Source organism: Trifolium pratense, linkage group LG1, assembly GCF_020283565.1.
Source record: "Trifolium pratense cultivar HEN17-A07 linkage group LG1, ARS_RC_1.1, whole genome shotgun sequence".
Taxonomy (NCBI): Eukaryota; Viridiplantae; Streptophyta; class Magnoliopsida; order Fabales; family Fabaceae; genus Trifolium; species Trifolium pratense.
The window spans coordinates 41,283,828-41,298,030 of record NC_060059.1 but is presented as its reverse complement, the minus strand read 5'-3'; the positions used below and the strand labels follow the sequence as shown (position 1 = coordinate 41,298,030).

General features: G+C 34.7%; 1 protein-coding gene and 1 pseudogene across 1 annotated transcript; both read right to left on the bottom strand.

Moving 5' to 3' along the window:
* Positions 1-165: 165 nt before the first annotated feature.
* On the bottom strand, positions 166-2,930 carry LOC123894218 (annotated as a pseudogene).
* On the bottom strand, positions 2,564-13,882 carry LOC123894208. The gene is made up of 9 exons (XM_045944143.1): positions 13,636-13,882; positions 12,061-12,733; positions 9,411-9,589; positions 8,199-8,707; positions 7,499-7,709; positions 6,787-6,972; positions 5,339-6,020; positions 3,371-3,549; positions 2,564-3,238 (listed from the first exon to the last, which is right to left on the bottom strand). Exons 1-9 carry the CDS (start codon positions 13,759-13,761, stop codon positions 2,951-2,953), a joined length of 3,033 nt encoding a protein of 1,010 aa, XP_045800099.1. The 5' UTR covers positions 13,762-13,882; the 3' UTR covers positions 2,564-2,950.
* Positions 13,883-14,203: the final 321 nt, after the last annotated feature.

Below are 14,203 nucleotides of genomic sequence, written 5' to 3'. Positions count from 1 at the left end.
TTATACACAAGACACAGCATGAATTTACTGACATGCACAAAATATATCAAGTCTTTTGCATCTCTTACCACAAAAAATCTTCACTGAAGATTGATTTATCTGACTCACAAACAAGAACGTTAGCAAGTAGATGAAACAGCTTCTTGACTAATCTTTGACGACTTTTTATCCTCGCCACTGCCTTCGTTTACGAACATCTTGTCTTGCTGCACCAGGCACACTAAAATCTAGTTTTTCATCCTGGAAGTCTAGCCCATCTTTTCCAACGTCAGCGATACGAACACGTAATTCATTCTCACGTATAAGTTCGAAAATGCAGACATTTCCAATCTTTATGCCATTGCCACGAACAAAATCCATCCACCCTCCACATATAGAGTGGTGTTAAGAATAATGGTGATTAGCTAGTATCTTCCATTAGTTAGTTAGAGTTTATATTAGTTTGTTAGAGTTTGTTATTAGGTGGTTAGTTAGTTAACCCCTAAATTGCTCTATATAAGAGCCACCATTGTATCATTTTCACCATCTTTTATCAAATATGAATCCTTATGATTTTTACTATCTTGAAGACTTTCTAAAGTTTTCTCCATTTTCTCCAAACCATGGAAATCTTAACAAGTGGAATGTAAACACATTAAAATTTCTATTAACACAATTAACAGTCCACTGTTCTCCCTTCAAATTATGTAGAATAATCTTTATTATGCGGTTTGGAAAATGTGCTTTCGAAAATTGAGATGGTATATTCTGCATTATATCAATTATAAACCAGAATTAGCAAGAGCTTCGGTGTTAATGCCAAGCACAGTGAATAGGAACAAAATGAAAATAATCTTTCCTAGACAAGTATCAATCTGCTAGGAAAGATCATATGAGTTTTAATACATATTTTTGAGACCCAAAATGAAATCAAAGGCAATGATGTGCTTGTGCTATAAGCAATTACCATGATCTTTTGCTGGAAACAGACAAGCTTGGATGCAAACATACGAGTTTTCCCATTGAGCAAAATCATAAGATAAGCTTTGGGAAGAAATGTGCCAAAGTTGACAGGTTCCAATATCAAAGAATAGTGGGAAAATTGATTTATTTACACTAGGGCGGATTCGGCTTATACAGTTAGTGGTGAGTCAGTTAATGCATGGTCTGTGGGTGAGACATTTGCAGACTATAGACCGTATTTTGCATTATCTCAAATCTACTCCAAGGAGAGGACTTTTGTTTAAGAGAGGACTTTCGCTCCTTGCCACCTCATCATTCTCTGTTTTATTGTTTCTAAACTCTCCATGCGTTGGGCTTAATCCCATGTCATCTGCTAAAAACCCGCCATACCTGAGTGTTCCTTGTTACAAGCCACCAAATCATGTGCTCTCTCATAAGAATTACCTGCTTTTGGTGGTCTACCTCGTTTCTTAGTCTGGACAGGCGTAACTTCATTAACAGGTTTCTCGGCCCTTTTGCCGGTTGGTTGGAATGGAAACTGTATAGTTGTGGTCTTAGTGAGTGCATCAGCCGTTAATTTCTCGGGGGAAGCAAATTCAACACCAGCATTACAAGTCTTACCATTCGAAGCAGTATTAATGGCTTCTTCAGCACAAGTGTTTGTATCCTTTGCCTTGCTACCCCCTTGTTCAGTTTGAGCATGTCCACATTTTCCGACAAAATAAGAAGCTGTTTTCTCACATAAACTTTCTCCATCAAAGATTAAGACCTCAAAGTGTGATCCACCCTTGTATTTAAAGACAAGGAAATCATTCTCTTTCAAAGAGTGGTCTTTCACGAATTGTTGCCAACCGTTACGTGAAGTACAAGGTATCATCTCTAGTAGTCAGCCCTACCTTCCACACAACTCCACTAGGACCTCTAAGGGTCACATTTTCTGCAAACTTCTTCTTTACATTGTTCGAAAATGTTTTGGGAAGTGCCTGCAATTAAAATATAAAATTTCCATTTGAGATTAGACACATTCAGCTGAAAAGCCATTACACAACATACCTAAAAAAAAGAGAGAAAAAAAAAGAGTTGTTTGACAACGAGAGAAATTGAGAAGAGAGAAGAATAATTGGTAGGTGAGATTGGTCTCCTTGGATTAGTCGGCCGGATACCAAGTTTTCAAAAAAAAAAAATGGTAGGTCTTATGCCTTTTTTTTTCCTCTCCACTTTTGCTCAGAAATGCAGGAGAAAGAATGAAATTTGGAATTTTTGTAACAACAGAAAGAAGAAGAAAAAACTAAGTTTGTGGACGAGCAACGCCTACAACACAAGACTGAGTTAGAGAGGATAATATTATTCCAAATCTTCAAAGTATAATCAGAGGAAGCCAATCAACACATTCATTACCCACTCTAAGGATAGAACACAAATCAAAGAAAATAATTGGCTTTGCCTTAGAAACTCAACTAGAGAAATATTTATTAAATTTTTCGAGGTCTTTATTTAGTCCAAAATTTTGAAATCTAAAACAGCATTAGAGAATCCTTTCCACAAAGAAACATCAATTTTTTTTCAGCTAATAGATAAATATTTATTGTAGTTTGACTCATAAGTATTCAACAAACTCCAATTATTAAATAATAATAGTACTTTAGTAAATAAAATTCATTTTATCATAAAAAATTAGAGATCAACATCACAAGCCTACTGAATGTTATAGCAATCACAAATTCACAATGATATGAACTAAAAAAACAGTGTCATAATAGATAATTACTACATTTTATGATCTTGATTAATGATGATACAACTAATTGGGATTTGAATGGTGAAATGTAAAACATTCTATGATCTAGATTACTGATGATACAATACAACTAATTGGAAATTGATTTATCTGTCTCACAAACAAGAACGTTAGCAGGATGGAACAGCTTCTTGACCAATCTTTGATGACTTTTATCCTACCCGTCGCCTTTGTTTAAGACAAGCGACATCTTATCTTGCACTAGGCACGCTAAGAATCTAGTTTTTCATCCTTGAAGTCTAGTCCATCTTTTCCAACCTCAGCAATACGAACACGTAATTCATACTCACGTATAAGTTCGAAAATGCAGACATCTCCAACCTTTATGCCATTGCCACGAACAAAATCTATCCATCCTCCACAGAAAATGTGATGTGTATAATGCACACTAGATTTATTAACACAATTAACAGTCCACTGTTCTCCCTTCGAATTATGTAGGATAATCTTTATTACTTTGTTTGGAAAATGTGCTTTCGAAAATTGAGATGGTATATTCTGCATTATATACATTATAAACCAGTATTAGCAAGAGCTCCAGTCTTAATGCCAAGCACAGTGAATAAGAACAAAACTTTACATGACATTATTTGGGAGCTATATTAAGAATCACAAAAGGGAACAACTCACCAGCAAACATGAACCACCAACATTGAACGATTTCATTATTTTAACAAAATATGGAAAAGAGGAGGTATATGATTGGGCTATCTCTTTCTCGTTAGGTTCTGTTGATAACGTTGACAGTTTAACTCCGCGGACAGTATAACGGTCATCTTCCTTCCCACTTCTACACGGAATGGTTGCCTCTGTGTGCAATTGAACAATTCAATCATGAGTTTTAAAAAAAAATATAAGCTCTGGCATAAAAATAAGGATTGGAATGCAAAATACTCTTTCCTACATATTTTTTAGACTCAGAATGAAATCAAAGGCAATGGTGTGCTTGTGCTAAAAGCACTTATCATGACCTCCCTATGACACTACCTCTCTCTCTATATATACTCATGCTAATACTCATGCTAATTATGTTGGTTCAATGAGTGATAGAAGATCTACTTCAGGATATTGTGTTTTCTCGTGTGGAAACCTTAATTGTTGCTTGTTGAGGGTAACCCACTATCCCTCTCAATTTAAAGGTCTGAACCTTGCAATTCCTTTCCACTAATCCAGCTGGTTGGTTGGACTAATTTGTTGCCAACCAGAAATAACAGAAGCAAGAAATTTAAGAGAAACCGAGAATTACAAATGGAATGTGAGTGTTTATTGATAATAAATCCCTACTACCAAAAGAGTGATTCCCTACACAGAAAACACATAATTCTCTAGCCGAACAAAAAAAATGATTCTTCCATGTTACCCTCTCTCTCCACAACTCCCTCCTCATATAATCGAGCAGTGTTGGTCCTGACTATTTGGAGGCCCGGCTTAAATAATAAAAATAGACCCTTAATTAGAAAAATGTAAAAATTTAATAAAAAAAAAAACTCATTTAAATTGTAAATAACTTCATTAATACAAATTTGTCAAAAAAAAAAACTTCAATAATACAAAAAATAGTCATCATTATAACTATTATAAAATATCTTTTCACTGTTCATGGGTATCATCGTATAGAAGAAGAACAAATTTTGTATTCTATATTATATTTCTATAATTTCTAAAAGTAGAAACACTGTTCATGCGTATGACTGGTCACACGTGATGGACTTTTTTCCACTTTTTGCTTGGACCATTTTTTTTTTAACAGATAGTGTAATGGTTTGGGCCTTTCCATTTATTTTGCACATAAATAGAGTAAAACTGGACTGGGTCACTACAATATAATAAACTTTGAGACCCCCAAATATAAGAGCCCGGCTCTGCAGCACTGACTGTACTGGGCCTGGGCCGGCCCTGTAATCGAGTCCCCAACTAACACACTAATTCTCACTTTCCCTCCTTGAAACCTCATCATTCTCTCTTTTTTTGTTTCTCCTCACATAAATTCTCCATACTTTCGGCTTATTCCCTTTGTCATTCCGGCCCATGTCATCTGCTAAAGTTAAGGCCCTATCAGAAAGCAGTGATGTGATGTCCATGGAGGATGGAAGACTATGGCAGAGAGCCAAAAACCCGCCATACCGGCCAACATGTATGGTGCCTCCATGGCCGATATTTGACAAGACTGTCAAAAAGTATGTCCTTTTTAAGTAAAAACGAGTAACATAACAAAATTATAATTTCAAAATGATTCAATAGAAAATTGACAAAAGCAAAGCGGTCGGTTATACAAATTTGACAAAAAAGGTACTGATTCATTAGAAATAACAAGTGAATTCAAGATGAGATTCATGTCCAAATAGATAAGCACTAGAGATTCATATTGATAGGGTTCAGTTCAGTATTAAATCGAGATATGACCTCTATAGGAAAGGGGAAAAAAGTAGTTTGCACAATGATCAAGGATTTATCTTCTTTAGCTTTTTGAAACTTCATGGCAAAGCATGTGTAGCAGAACGAAAAGAAAAAAAAAACATTACATCAGAAATTTATAGTTACTAAATAATTTAGAATTAATATAGTAAACAGTAATGGAAAAGAAAGAAATATTTTAACCTGAGTGTTCCTTCTCAAGTACTCTCTCACTAGAATTAGCTGCTTTCGGTGTTGTTCCTCGCTTCTTAGCTGCTTTCGGTGTTGTTCCTCGCTTCTTAGTCTGCTCAGGAATAACTTCATTAACAGGCCTCTTGGTCCTTTTGCCGGTTTTTTGGGAGGGAATCACTACAGGTGTGGTCTTAGTGACGAAATCAGCTATGAACTCCTCTGGGGACGCAGATTCAACACCAGTCTCGTTGGTAGTTACAAAAGGTACATCCAATGGTGTTCCTATACTATTAAGACGCTGAAATTTCACAGGTGAACCACATTCAACACCACCGTTAGAAGCAGTATTAATGACTTCTTCAGTAGCAGTGTTTGTGCCCTTTGCCTTGCTACCCCCTTGTTCAGCTTTAACATTACTACATTTTCCGACAAAATAAGAAGCTGCTTTCTCACATAAACTTTCTCCATCAAAGATTAAAACCTCAAAGTGTGATTCACCATTGTACTTAAAGACAAGGAAATCATTCTCTTTCAAAGAGTGGTCTTTCATGAATTCTTGCCAACCGTTCGCGAAGTACAAGGTGTCGTCTCTAGTTGTCAGCCCTACATTCCACAGAACTCCACTAGGACCTTTAAGGGTCACATTTTCTTGCAATTTATTCTTTACATTGGCTGAAAATGTTTTAGGAAGTGCCTGCAATAAAAGTATAAATTTCCATTTGAAATTAAGAAACATCGAACTGAAAAATCAAACACTAAAATGAATCTACTTAGGAGCTAAAACTAATTATTTGCTTGAGAAACAACTATAAATCATCTCAACTACAATCTCCTTATTCAGTTCCTTTTATTTTCCTTTAAGCCACAAAGCAAGATTTTATCAGGGTAATAAGTGCATGAACAAAGTGTCTGAAAAGCAAACACTAGAAAGATGTTGCTAGAATATATCTACCTAAGAGCTAAACATAATTATTTGCTTGAGAAACAGCCATTAATCATCTCAAGTAAGCCATTATTTACTACATACAATAATTTTTGCAGAAAAAGGAAAAAGAATAATAAACCAAGAAAAAACTAAACTACAATCTCCTTATTCACTTCCTTTTCTTTAGAATTAAGCCACAAAAGTATGGTTCCTAGCAAAAACACTAGAAAGGAAAAAGAACAAAAACAGATCTACAAACAACTAATGTCAAAAATACTAAGGCGCCATTATTTAAAAACAAGCATATCTATATGCATAAAAAAGGAAACTTTAACTGCTTATCCAATAATCAAAAGCTCTAAACTTTCTTGAAAAGAACTAACTTCAATTAAAGGAATTGTGAAAAAAATAGAAAATTTAAAAGGTATGAACAAGAAATGAAGTGCAAGTGCTCAACCACCCAGATAAGAAAACTTTAGAAAGATTTCATTTTTCTTTAATTTAGAACATGAAAAGGAATGAAAGGAATACTAACAAGTTGTTGTTCAAAATCTGTGGTGAGAAATTGTGTGAAATGGATGAACTGGAAATGGGTCCAGTAAATGTCTTCCTGCCAAGATTTGCTTCCTCCTCCCATTTGGAACACAGTCTGAGATTGAAATGGTTGAGGTTTAAGCTCTAGTAAAAAAAAAAACAGTGGAAGCTTTAAGCCTTGAACAGTTCACGAGGAAGATAAAAGGAGAAAAATTGAGGGGTTGAAATTGCTAAAATGAATTTGTGGGGGCCATAACTGCACTATTGAAAAAGTTTAGGAGGTTAAATGTGCAATTAAAGTGAATGTTATAGGCAATCACAAATGAACTAAAAAACAGTGTCATGTAAAACAAGAATGGAGCGACATCATGTCTTGCACCAAGCATACTCTGGAAGCTTGTTTTCCAACCTCAGCATTACGAAATCACAAGGAAATCAAAGGCAGCGGTGTGTGATTGAGCTATAAGGAAAGTCAAGGAACTCACAATTTTTTCTTGAAACTAAGGTGTCAATTTATCTCGACTCGTTTTGGCTAAGTGAAATCAAAGCGTAAATTTAAATCCTAAATTCGTAAATTTTATCCCATATTAAAATAATTTTATTTTTAATTTATAAGATTCACACTTATTGGTACGAGCAATAAATAAGAAGTCTAGAAACAACACCGAGTTTGATATTATTATTTAGCCTGTTGTTTGAGAGGGAACCACTACAGGTGTGGTCTTAGCAACTGCATCAGCCATGAAATGCTTTGGCGACGCAGATTCAACACCAGTATTAAAAGTCGTCTCATTGGTAGTTTCAAAAGATACAACTAATGGTGTTCGTATACTAACGCCGATATTTCTCAGGCGAACCACATTCAACACCGCCATTAGAAGCAGTATTGATTTCTTCAACAGAATTGTCTGTTTCCTTTGCCAACTAATATATTATTATTTATTGTATTTTAACTCGTCTAAATATTTAACTACTACTATTTATAAGAGTACTTTAGTGGTCTAATAATGGTGAGGGATTTGGGTAGTATGCTAGAGGTCGTAGGTTCGATCATCAGCTCCATCGTAAAACAAAAAAAATAAGAGTACTTTAGTAAATAAAATTCATTTTATCACAAAAATTAGAGACCAACAACATCACAAGCCTACTGAATGTTATAGCAATCACAAATTCACAATGATATGAACTAAAAAGCAGTGTCATAATAGATAATTACTACATTCTATGATCTTGGTTAGTGATGATACAACTAATTGGGATGTGAATGGTGACATGGAAAACATTCCATGATCTTGATACTTAATACATTCTATGATCTAAGATTACTGATGATACAATACAACTAATTGCAAATTGATTTATCTGTCTCACAAACAAGAAAGTTAGCAGGTGGATGGAACAGTAGCTAGGTACTAAGGCTCATTCATATGCCCATTTTGATTGTCAAGACCTTCCTTTCCAACATCAGATTTTTTCAACTCAATGGACAAAACAGCTTCTTGACCAATCTTTGACAACTTTTTATCTGATGCAACAACTTTCTTTCTGTACTTTGAGCTGAATTTAGAACTCTTTGGCTTATATCTCGAACTCGAAGTCTTATTGCGAACGACATCATGTCTTGCACCAAGCGTACTAGAAGCTTGTTTTCCAATCTGGGAGTCTTCTAGCCCATCTTTTCCGACCTCAGCGATACGAACACGTAACTCACACTTACCTATCAGTTCGAAAATGCAGACATCTCCAAGCTTTATGTCGTTGCCACGAACAAAATCCAACCATCCTCCACACATAGTGTGACTTGTATGCAATTTAGTTGTTGGAACAGCATTAACAATCCACTGTCCTCCCTTCAAATTATGAAGAATAATCTGTATCTTGGTGTTTGGAAGATGTACTTTCGAAAATTTTGACGGTACATTCTGAAATATATCAATTATAAATCAGTACCAGCAAGAGCTTCAGTGTTAATGCCAAGCACAGTGAATAGGGACAAAACTTTACATCATAAATAATGCGACCAATAAAACTTAAAATAGGAAATATTTGAGAAGGAAAGTTAAAAAATTGCAATATCGTTCGATACAAACTTCTTAAGGAAAGAAAATTAACAATTACAATTGGAACTTCTTAGAGAAATACAACATAATAATTGCACACAATTCAAAGTGTAAATGTCATAGCAGTAGTTGAGAAGTTTGTCAAGCAGCGTCTTCACTAAGTAGTGAAATATCGCTCCAACATGCATTGAAGTGCAAGTACAAGAATAGTTCTAATCTACCAAGATTGACTCATTAATTAGGACTCGTATCAGTGTATCACTATGGAATTGTGGGAAATTTTCATTGAGATAATCTTTTACTGGTAATGCATACTTCTTAAATGATTTATGTAACGTCCCGGATTTTGATCCAAGACAATTTATGTAACTAAAATTTAGGGTCTTACAATTTATCCTCCATATGTAAAAGGAGAAATATTGTTTCGGTAAAAATTAATATACTCCAACAAAATCAGTTTCTCAAGAAAATGAAACGCTGCACAAGTTACTTAAAGATAAGGATGGAGAGATAAAATAACACTATTCAGGAAGTAAATTAAGAATCACAAAATGGAATAACTCACCAGAATACGTGAACCGCCGACATTGAATGATTTCATTATTTTAACAAAATATGGAAAAGTGGAGGTAAATGACTGAGCTATCTTTTTCTCATGACATATTGATGACCTTGAAAGTGAAGCTCCGCCGCTAGGAATATAATGGTCATCTTCCTTGCCACTTCTATTCAGGTTAGATGTTTCTGTGTGAAATTGAACAATTCAATCATGAGTTTTAAATAAAAGGATAAGCTCTGGCATAAATATAAGGATTAGAATACAAAATACTCTTTCCTAGAGAAGTATCAGTTTGCTAGGGAAGATCAAATAAGTTTTAAGACCCATAATGAACTCAAAGGCAACGGTGTGCTTGAGCTATAAGCAAAGTCAAGGAAATCACAATTTTTTCTTGAAACATTCACATGGAGGAAAATAACTATACTTCTTGTTTGTGTTGATACTATTACGGTTGCCGGAGATTGCATGACTGAGAGACAGTTTAATAGGATCTACTAAGGGAAAGGCCAAACTGGAGAGGAGAGTGTGTAGTTGGAAAGATAGTTAGAGAGGGGGGGGGAGGGGAATATATATAGAGAGAGAGAGGTATATGTTCGGATTTACTGTTTTACAGTTTCTACTGGGCTGAGGTATTCATCCTCTGAAGGAGCTTTGCTCTGTGGACTATCAGAGGAAAATCTTGTAATCATTTTCTTTCTTTTAGTAAATAATATACTCACTCTATACAATTCTGTGGGGTATCTTGTAGTGGCCCGATCAACTGTTGAGGTTAATTTTAGAGCTATGGTACAAGGAATCGGTAAGCTCCTATATATGAAGATGGTACTGAGTGATTTGAAGATATGGTGTGAAGCACCTATGAAGTTATTTTGTAACAGTAAATCAATTATCAACATAACTCATAATTGTGATCAACATGAAAAGGCAAAACATACAAAAGTTGATCGGCACGTCATTAAAGAAAATTTGGACAATGGTTTGATAACTACAACTTACATTCTTTCTGGGCATCAATTAGCAAATGTGTTGACAAAGGGCCTACCAACAAATAAAAAAACGATTCTAACAACTTACTTGCAAGCTGGTGAATGAATTGCAAGCTGGGAATGATAAGTTATTCATTCACCAGCTTGAAGGGAGTGTTGTATATATGTATATTTGTAATTATTTCTAGTAATCGTATTCAGTCAATTAATCCGGCCCATTTGGTTTACAAGAGTCTATTTAAACAAATTAGTTCTTGTATCCTATTCACAACTTTGAAATATATAAAAACTGTTTTCTATGAAATTCATCAAGCACTCTTTTTGCAACTCCTGCTCTTGTTTACCTGTGATTTCTGCAAAAGCATCCCTATGAAACTTAGGAACCAGCCCTTATCCCACTTTTTTGCCCCCCCTAGCATGCAGTTCAAAGCCATCTGCCCCATCTCACTACTGTTTTCTCCTTTTAACTCTACCAGCTCAGTGTTAAACTGGAAATGCATGATCTGGTGAGGCCATACCCAACACTATATCCACTTCATCCAAATCGAACAAAATAGCGTCAATCTCCATTTTCAGCTTGCCTACCTCCACCTTAACCTGCTTGCATTCCCCCTTTGATCTTGTTTTATACCCATTTGCGAATTCAATCTGCAGTGGTGCTGTCTCTTGCACAGCCCACACCTGTTGCAGTGACAAGTTTCTTACAAATAAAGTTGTGGGTTGCATCTCTATCCACCAACAAGATAATAGGAACTCCTTGTGCTCTCCCTCAGAGTCACAGTTTAAAGGTCTGAACCTTTGCAATTCCTTTCCCCTAATCCGGAAGGTTGAACTAATTTTTTCGAAACCATAAATAACAGAAGCGAGAAATTAAAGATAAACCGAGAATTGCAAATGGAATGAATGTTTATTGATGATAAATCACTATTACCTAAAGAGAAATTCTCTACACAGAGAAAACACAGAATTCTCTTTCTCTCCCCACAACTCCCACCTCATATAACTGAATCCCCAACATCCCTCCTCGCCACCTCATCATTCTCTCTTTTCTTATTTCTCTTCACATAAACTCTCCATACTTTGGGCTTATTCCCTTTGTCACTCAGCCCCATGTCATTTCCTAAGGTTAAGGCCCAATCAAAAATAGTAGTGTAATAGAAAAGACTTAGATACAAATCCAATAGAAAAGACTCAATACAAATCCCTATTTAAAGGGATACAAAGACTCAATACTAATCAAGAACAAATCAAAATAATAAATATAAAATCCAATCCTATGATACTCTTAGATTAATATAAAAGATATTTTATAATATTCTAACAATTAGAATTAATCAAAATTTATCATAGTGAATCAGCAGGATTCAAGATGTGATTCATTTCAAAATAGATACACACTAGAGATTCATATGGATTGAGTGCAGTTTAGTATCGAAATGAGATACACTTGCATGTATCGTAAGATACTAATAAACCATGCTTAGGACCATTATAAAAAAGTCATAGCAAAGCATGTGCACAATGAACATGGAGTTATCTTCTTAAGCTTTTAGAAAGTCATAGCAAAGCATGTGCACCACAAAAAAACCATGACATCAGAAAGTTATAGCTACTAAATAATTTAGAATTAGTATAGTAAAAGTTAATGGAAAAGAACAAAATATTTTAACCTGAGTGTTCCTTGTTACAAGCCACCAAATCACAAGAATGAGCTGCTTTGAATGGTCTCCTCCCTCGCTTCTTAGTCTGGACAGGCGTAGGCGTAACTTCATTAACAGGCTTCTTGGTCCTTTTGCCAGTTGGTTGGAAGGGAAACTGTATAGTTGTGGTCTTAGTGAGTGCATCAGCCATCAATTTCTCAGGGGAAGCAGATTCAACACCAGCATTAAAAGTCTCTCCATTGGTAGTTTCAAAAGGTACAGGTAATGGTGTTCGTATACTGTTAACACGCCGAAATTTCTCAGGTGAACCACATTCAACACCACCATTAGAAGCAGTATTGATTTCTCCAAGAGAATTGTTTGTTTCCTTTGCCTTGTTATCCCCTTGTTCAGTTTGAGGATGTCCACATTTTCCAACAAAATAAGAAGATGCCTTCTCACATAAGCTTTCTCCATCAAAGATTAAGACTTCAAAGTGTGATTCACCATTGTACTTAAAGACAAGGAAATCATTCTCTTCCAAAGAGTGATCTTTCAAGAATTGTTGCCAACCATTAGTGAAGTAAACAGTATCATCTTTAGTTTTCAGCCCTATATTCCACACCACTCCACTAGGACCTTTAAGGGTCGCATTTTCAGGCAACTTCTTCTTTACATTGTTTGAAAATGTTTTCGGAAGTGCCTGCAATAAAAGAATAAATTTCCATTTGAGATTAAGAAACACTGAGCTGAAGAATCTAAGAGATCTTAGTAGATTTATATATCTACCTAAGAGCTAAACCTAATTATTTGCTTGAGAAACAACCATTAATCATCTAAAGTACATTATTTACATAGATAATGTTTGCAGAAAACGGAAACGTTAGGGCCTATTTGGATTGGCTTTCTTGAGTTTATCTACTGACATAAGTATTGTGAGATTGGTTGGGAGAACTTATGAAAACAGCTTACGACAATTTTCATTAGTTTTTTTCAACTTATTTTCATATGTTCTCCAATATAGCTTATGAAAATAGCTCGTAGTATATATAAAAACAATTTATCATTGGTTTATCTTTTGCTATTAAAAATAGCTTATGTAAGCTTATACATAAGCCTCGAGCTATAAGCTACAAATAAGCTGTTTATCCAAACAAGCCCTAATAAACCAAGAAAAAACTACACTACAATCTCCTTATTCACTTCCTTTTCTTTTCAATTAAGCCACAAAAACATGATTCTTAGCAAAGCACTAGAAAGGGGTTGGACAAAAATAGATCTGCAACTAATGTCAAAAACAGCATATCTATACCTAATAAAATATAATAACCATGGCAAAAAAAAAAACTTCAATAATCAAAAGCTAAAAACTTCCTTCAAAAAAATTAACTGCAGATGAAGGAACTGTGAAAAAATACAAAATTTTAAAAATGGGCAAGTTAAAATAATGAAAAAAAATATGAACATGAAATTAAGTGCATATACTCAAGAAACAGTCAAGACCCAGATATGAAAACTTCATAAAGATTCAATTTTTCTTCCATTTTTTGAACATGAAAGGAAATAAAAAGATGAAAAGGAGAAAAGAATGAAGAGGTTACTAACAAGATGTTGTTCAAAGTCAGTTCTGAGAAATTGAGTGAAATGGATGAATTGGAAATGGGTCCAGTAAATATCTTCCTGCCATGATTTGCTTCCACCAAAGATTTGTGTTCCTCCAACTCCAACCATTTCAAACACAGTGAGAGAATGAACTGGTTCAAACAAGTTCAAGTTTTTTGCTTTATTGAAGATAAAAGTTAAAGCGGTTTGGAAGAATATATGAAAGTAAAGTACAAGCTTTAACCTCTTCAAAAAAAAAGTACAAGCTTTAAAACATCAACAGTTCACGAGGAACTAGGAACATGAAAAATAAGTATTTGTAAAAAAGAACAATAGTTTTTTTTTTAGTTTTTACAACGGTAAACTATTTTAAGTAAGGTAAGAAAATGTGAAGAAATGTTCATTTTAGTACATGTCCTTGTCATCTTACCATTTGAATGTGCGTGCGTAAAAAAAAAGAATTTGAATGTGTGTTAAATTACAAAATTATCTTCTACTTTTAGGGTTAGCAATTTTTGGGATAAAATATAGTTTTTTTATTCATCATCAGTTTAATCTGATTCGGTGATCA

Coding starts and splice junctions, on each gene's coding strand:
- LOC123894208 (XM_045944143.1), bottom strand. CDS start 13,761: ATGGTTGGAGTTGGAGGAACACAAATCTTTGGTGGAAGCAAATCATGG. Junction 9,590..12,060: donor TTGTAACAAGGAACACTCAG/GTTAAAATATTT, acceptor AATTTCACACAG/AAACATCTAACCTGAATAGA. Junction 6,021..6,786: donor CAGATTTTGAACAACAACTT/GTTAGTATTCCT, acceptor CTTTTATTGCAG/GCACTTCCTAAAACATTTTC.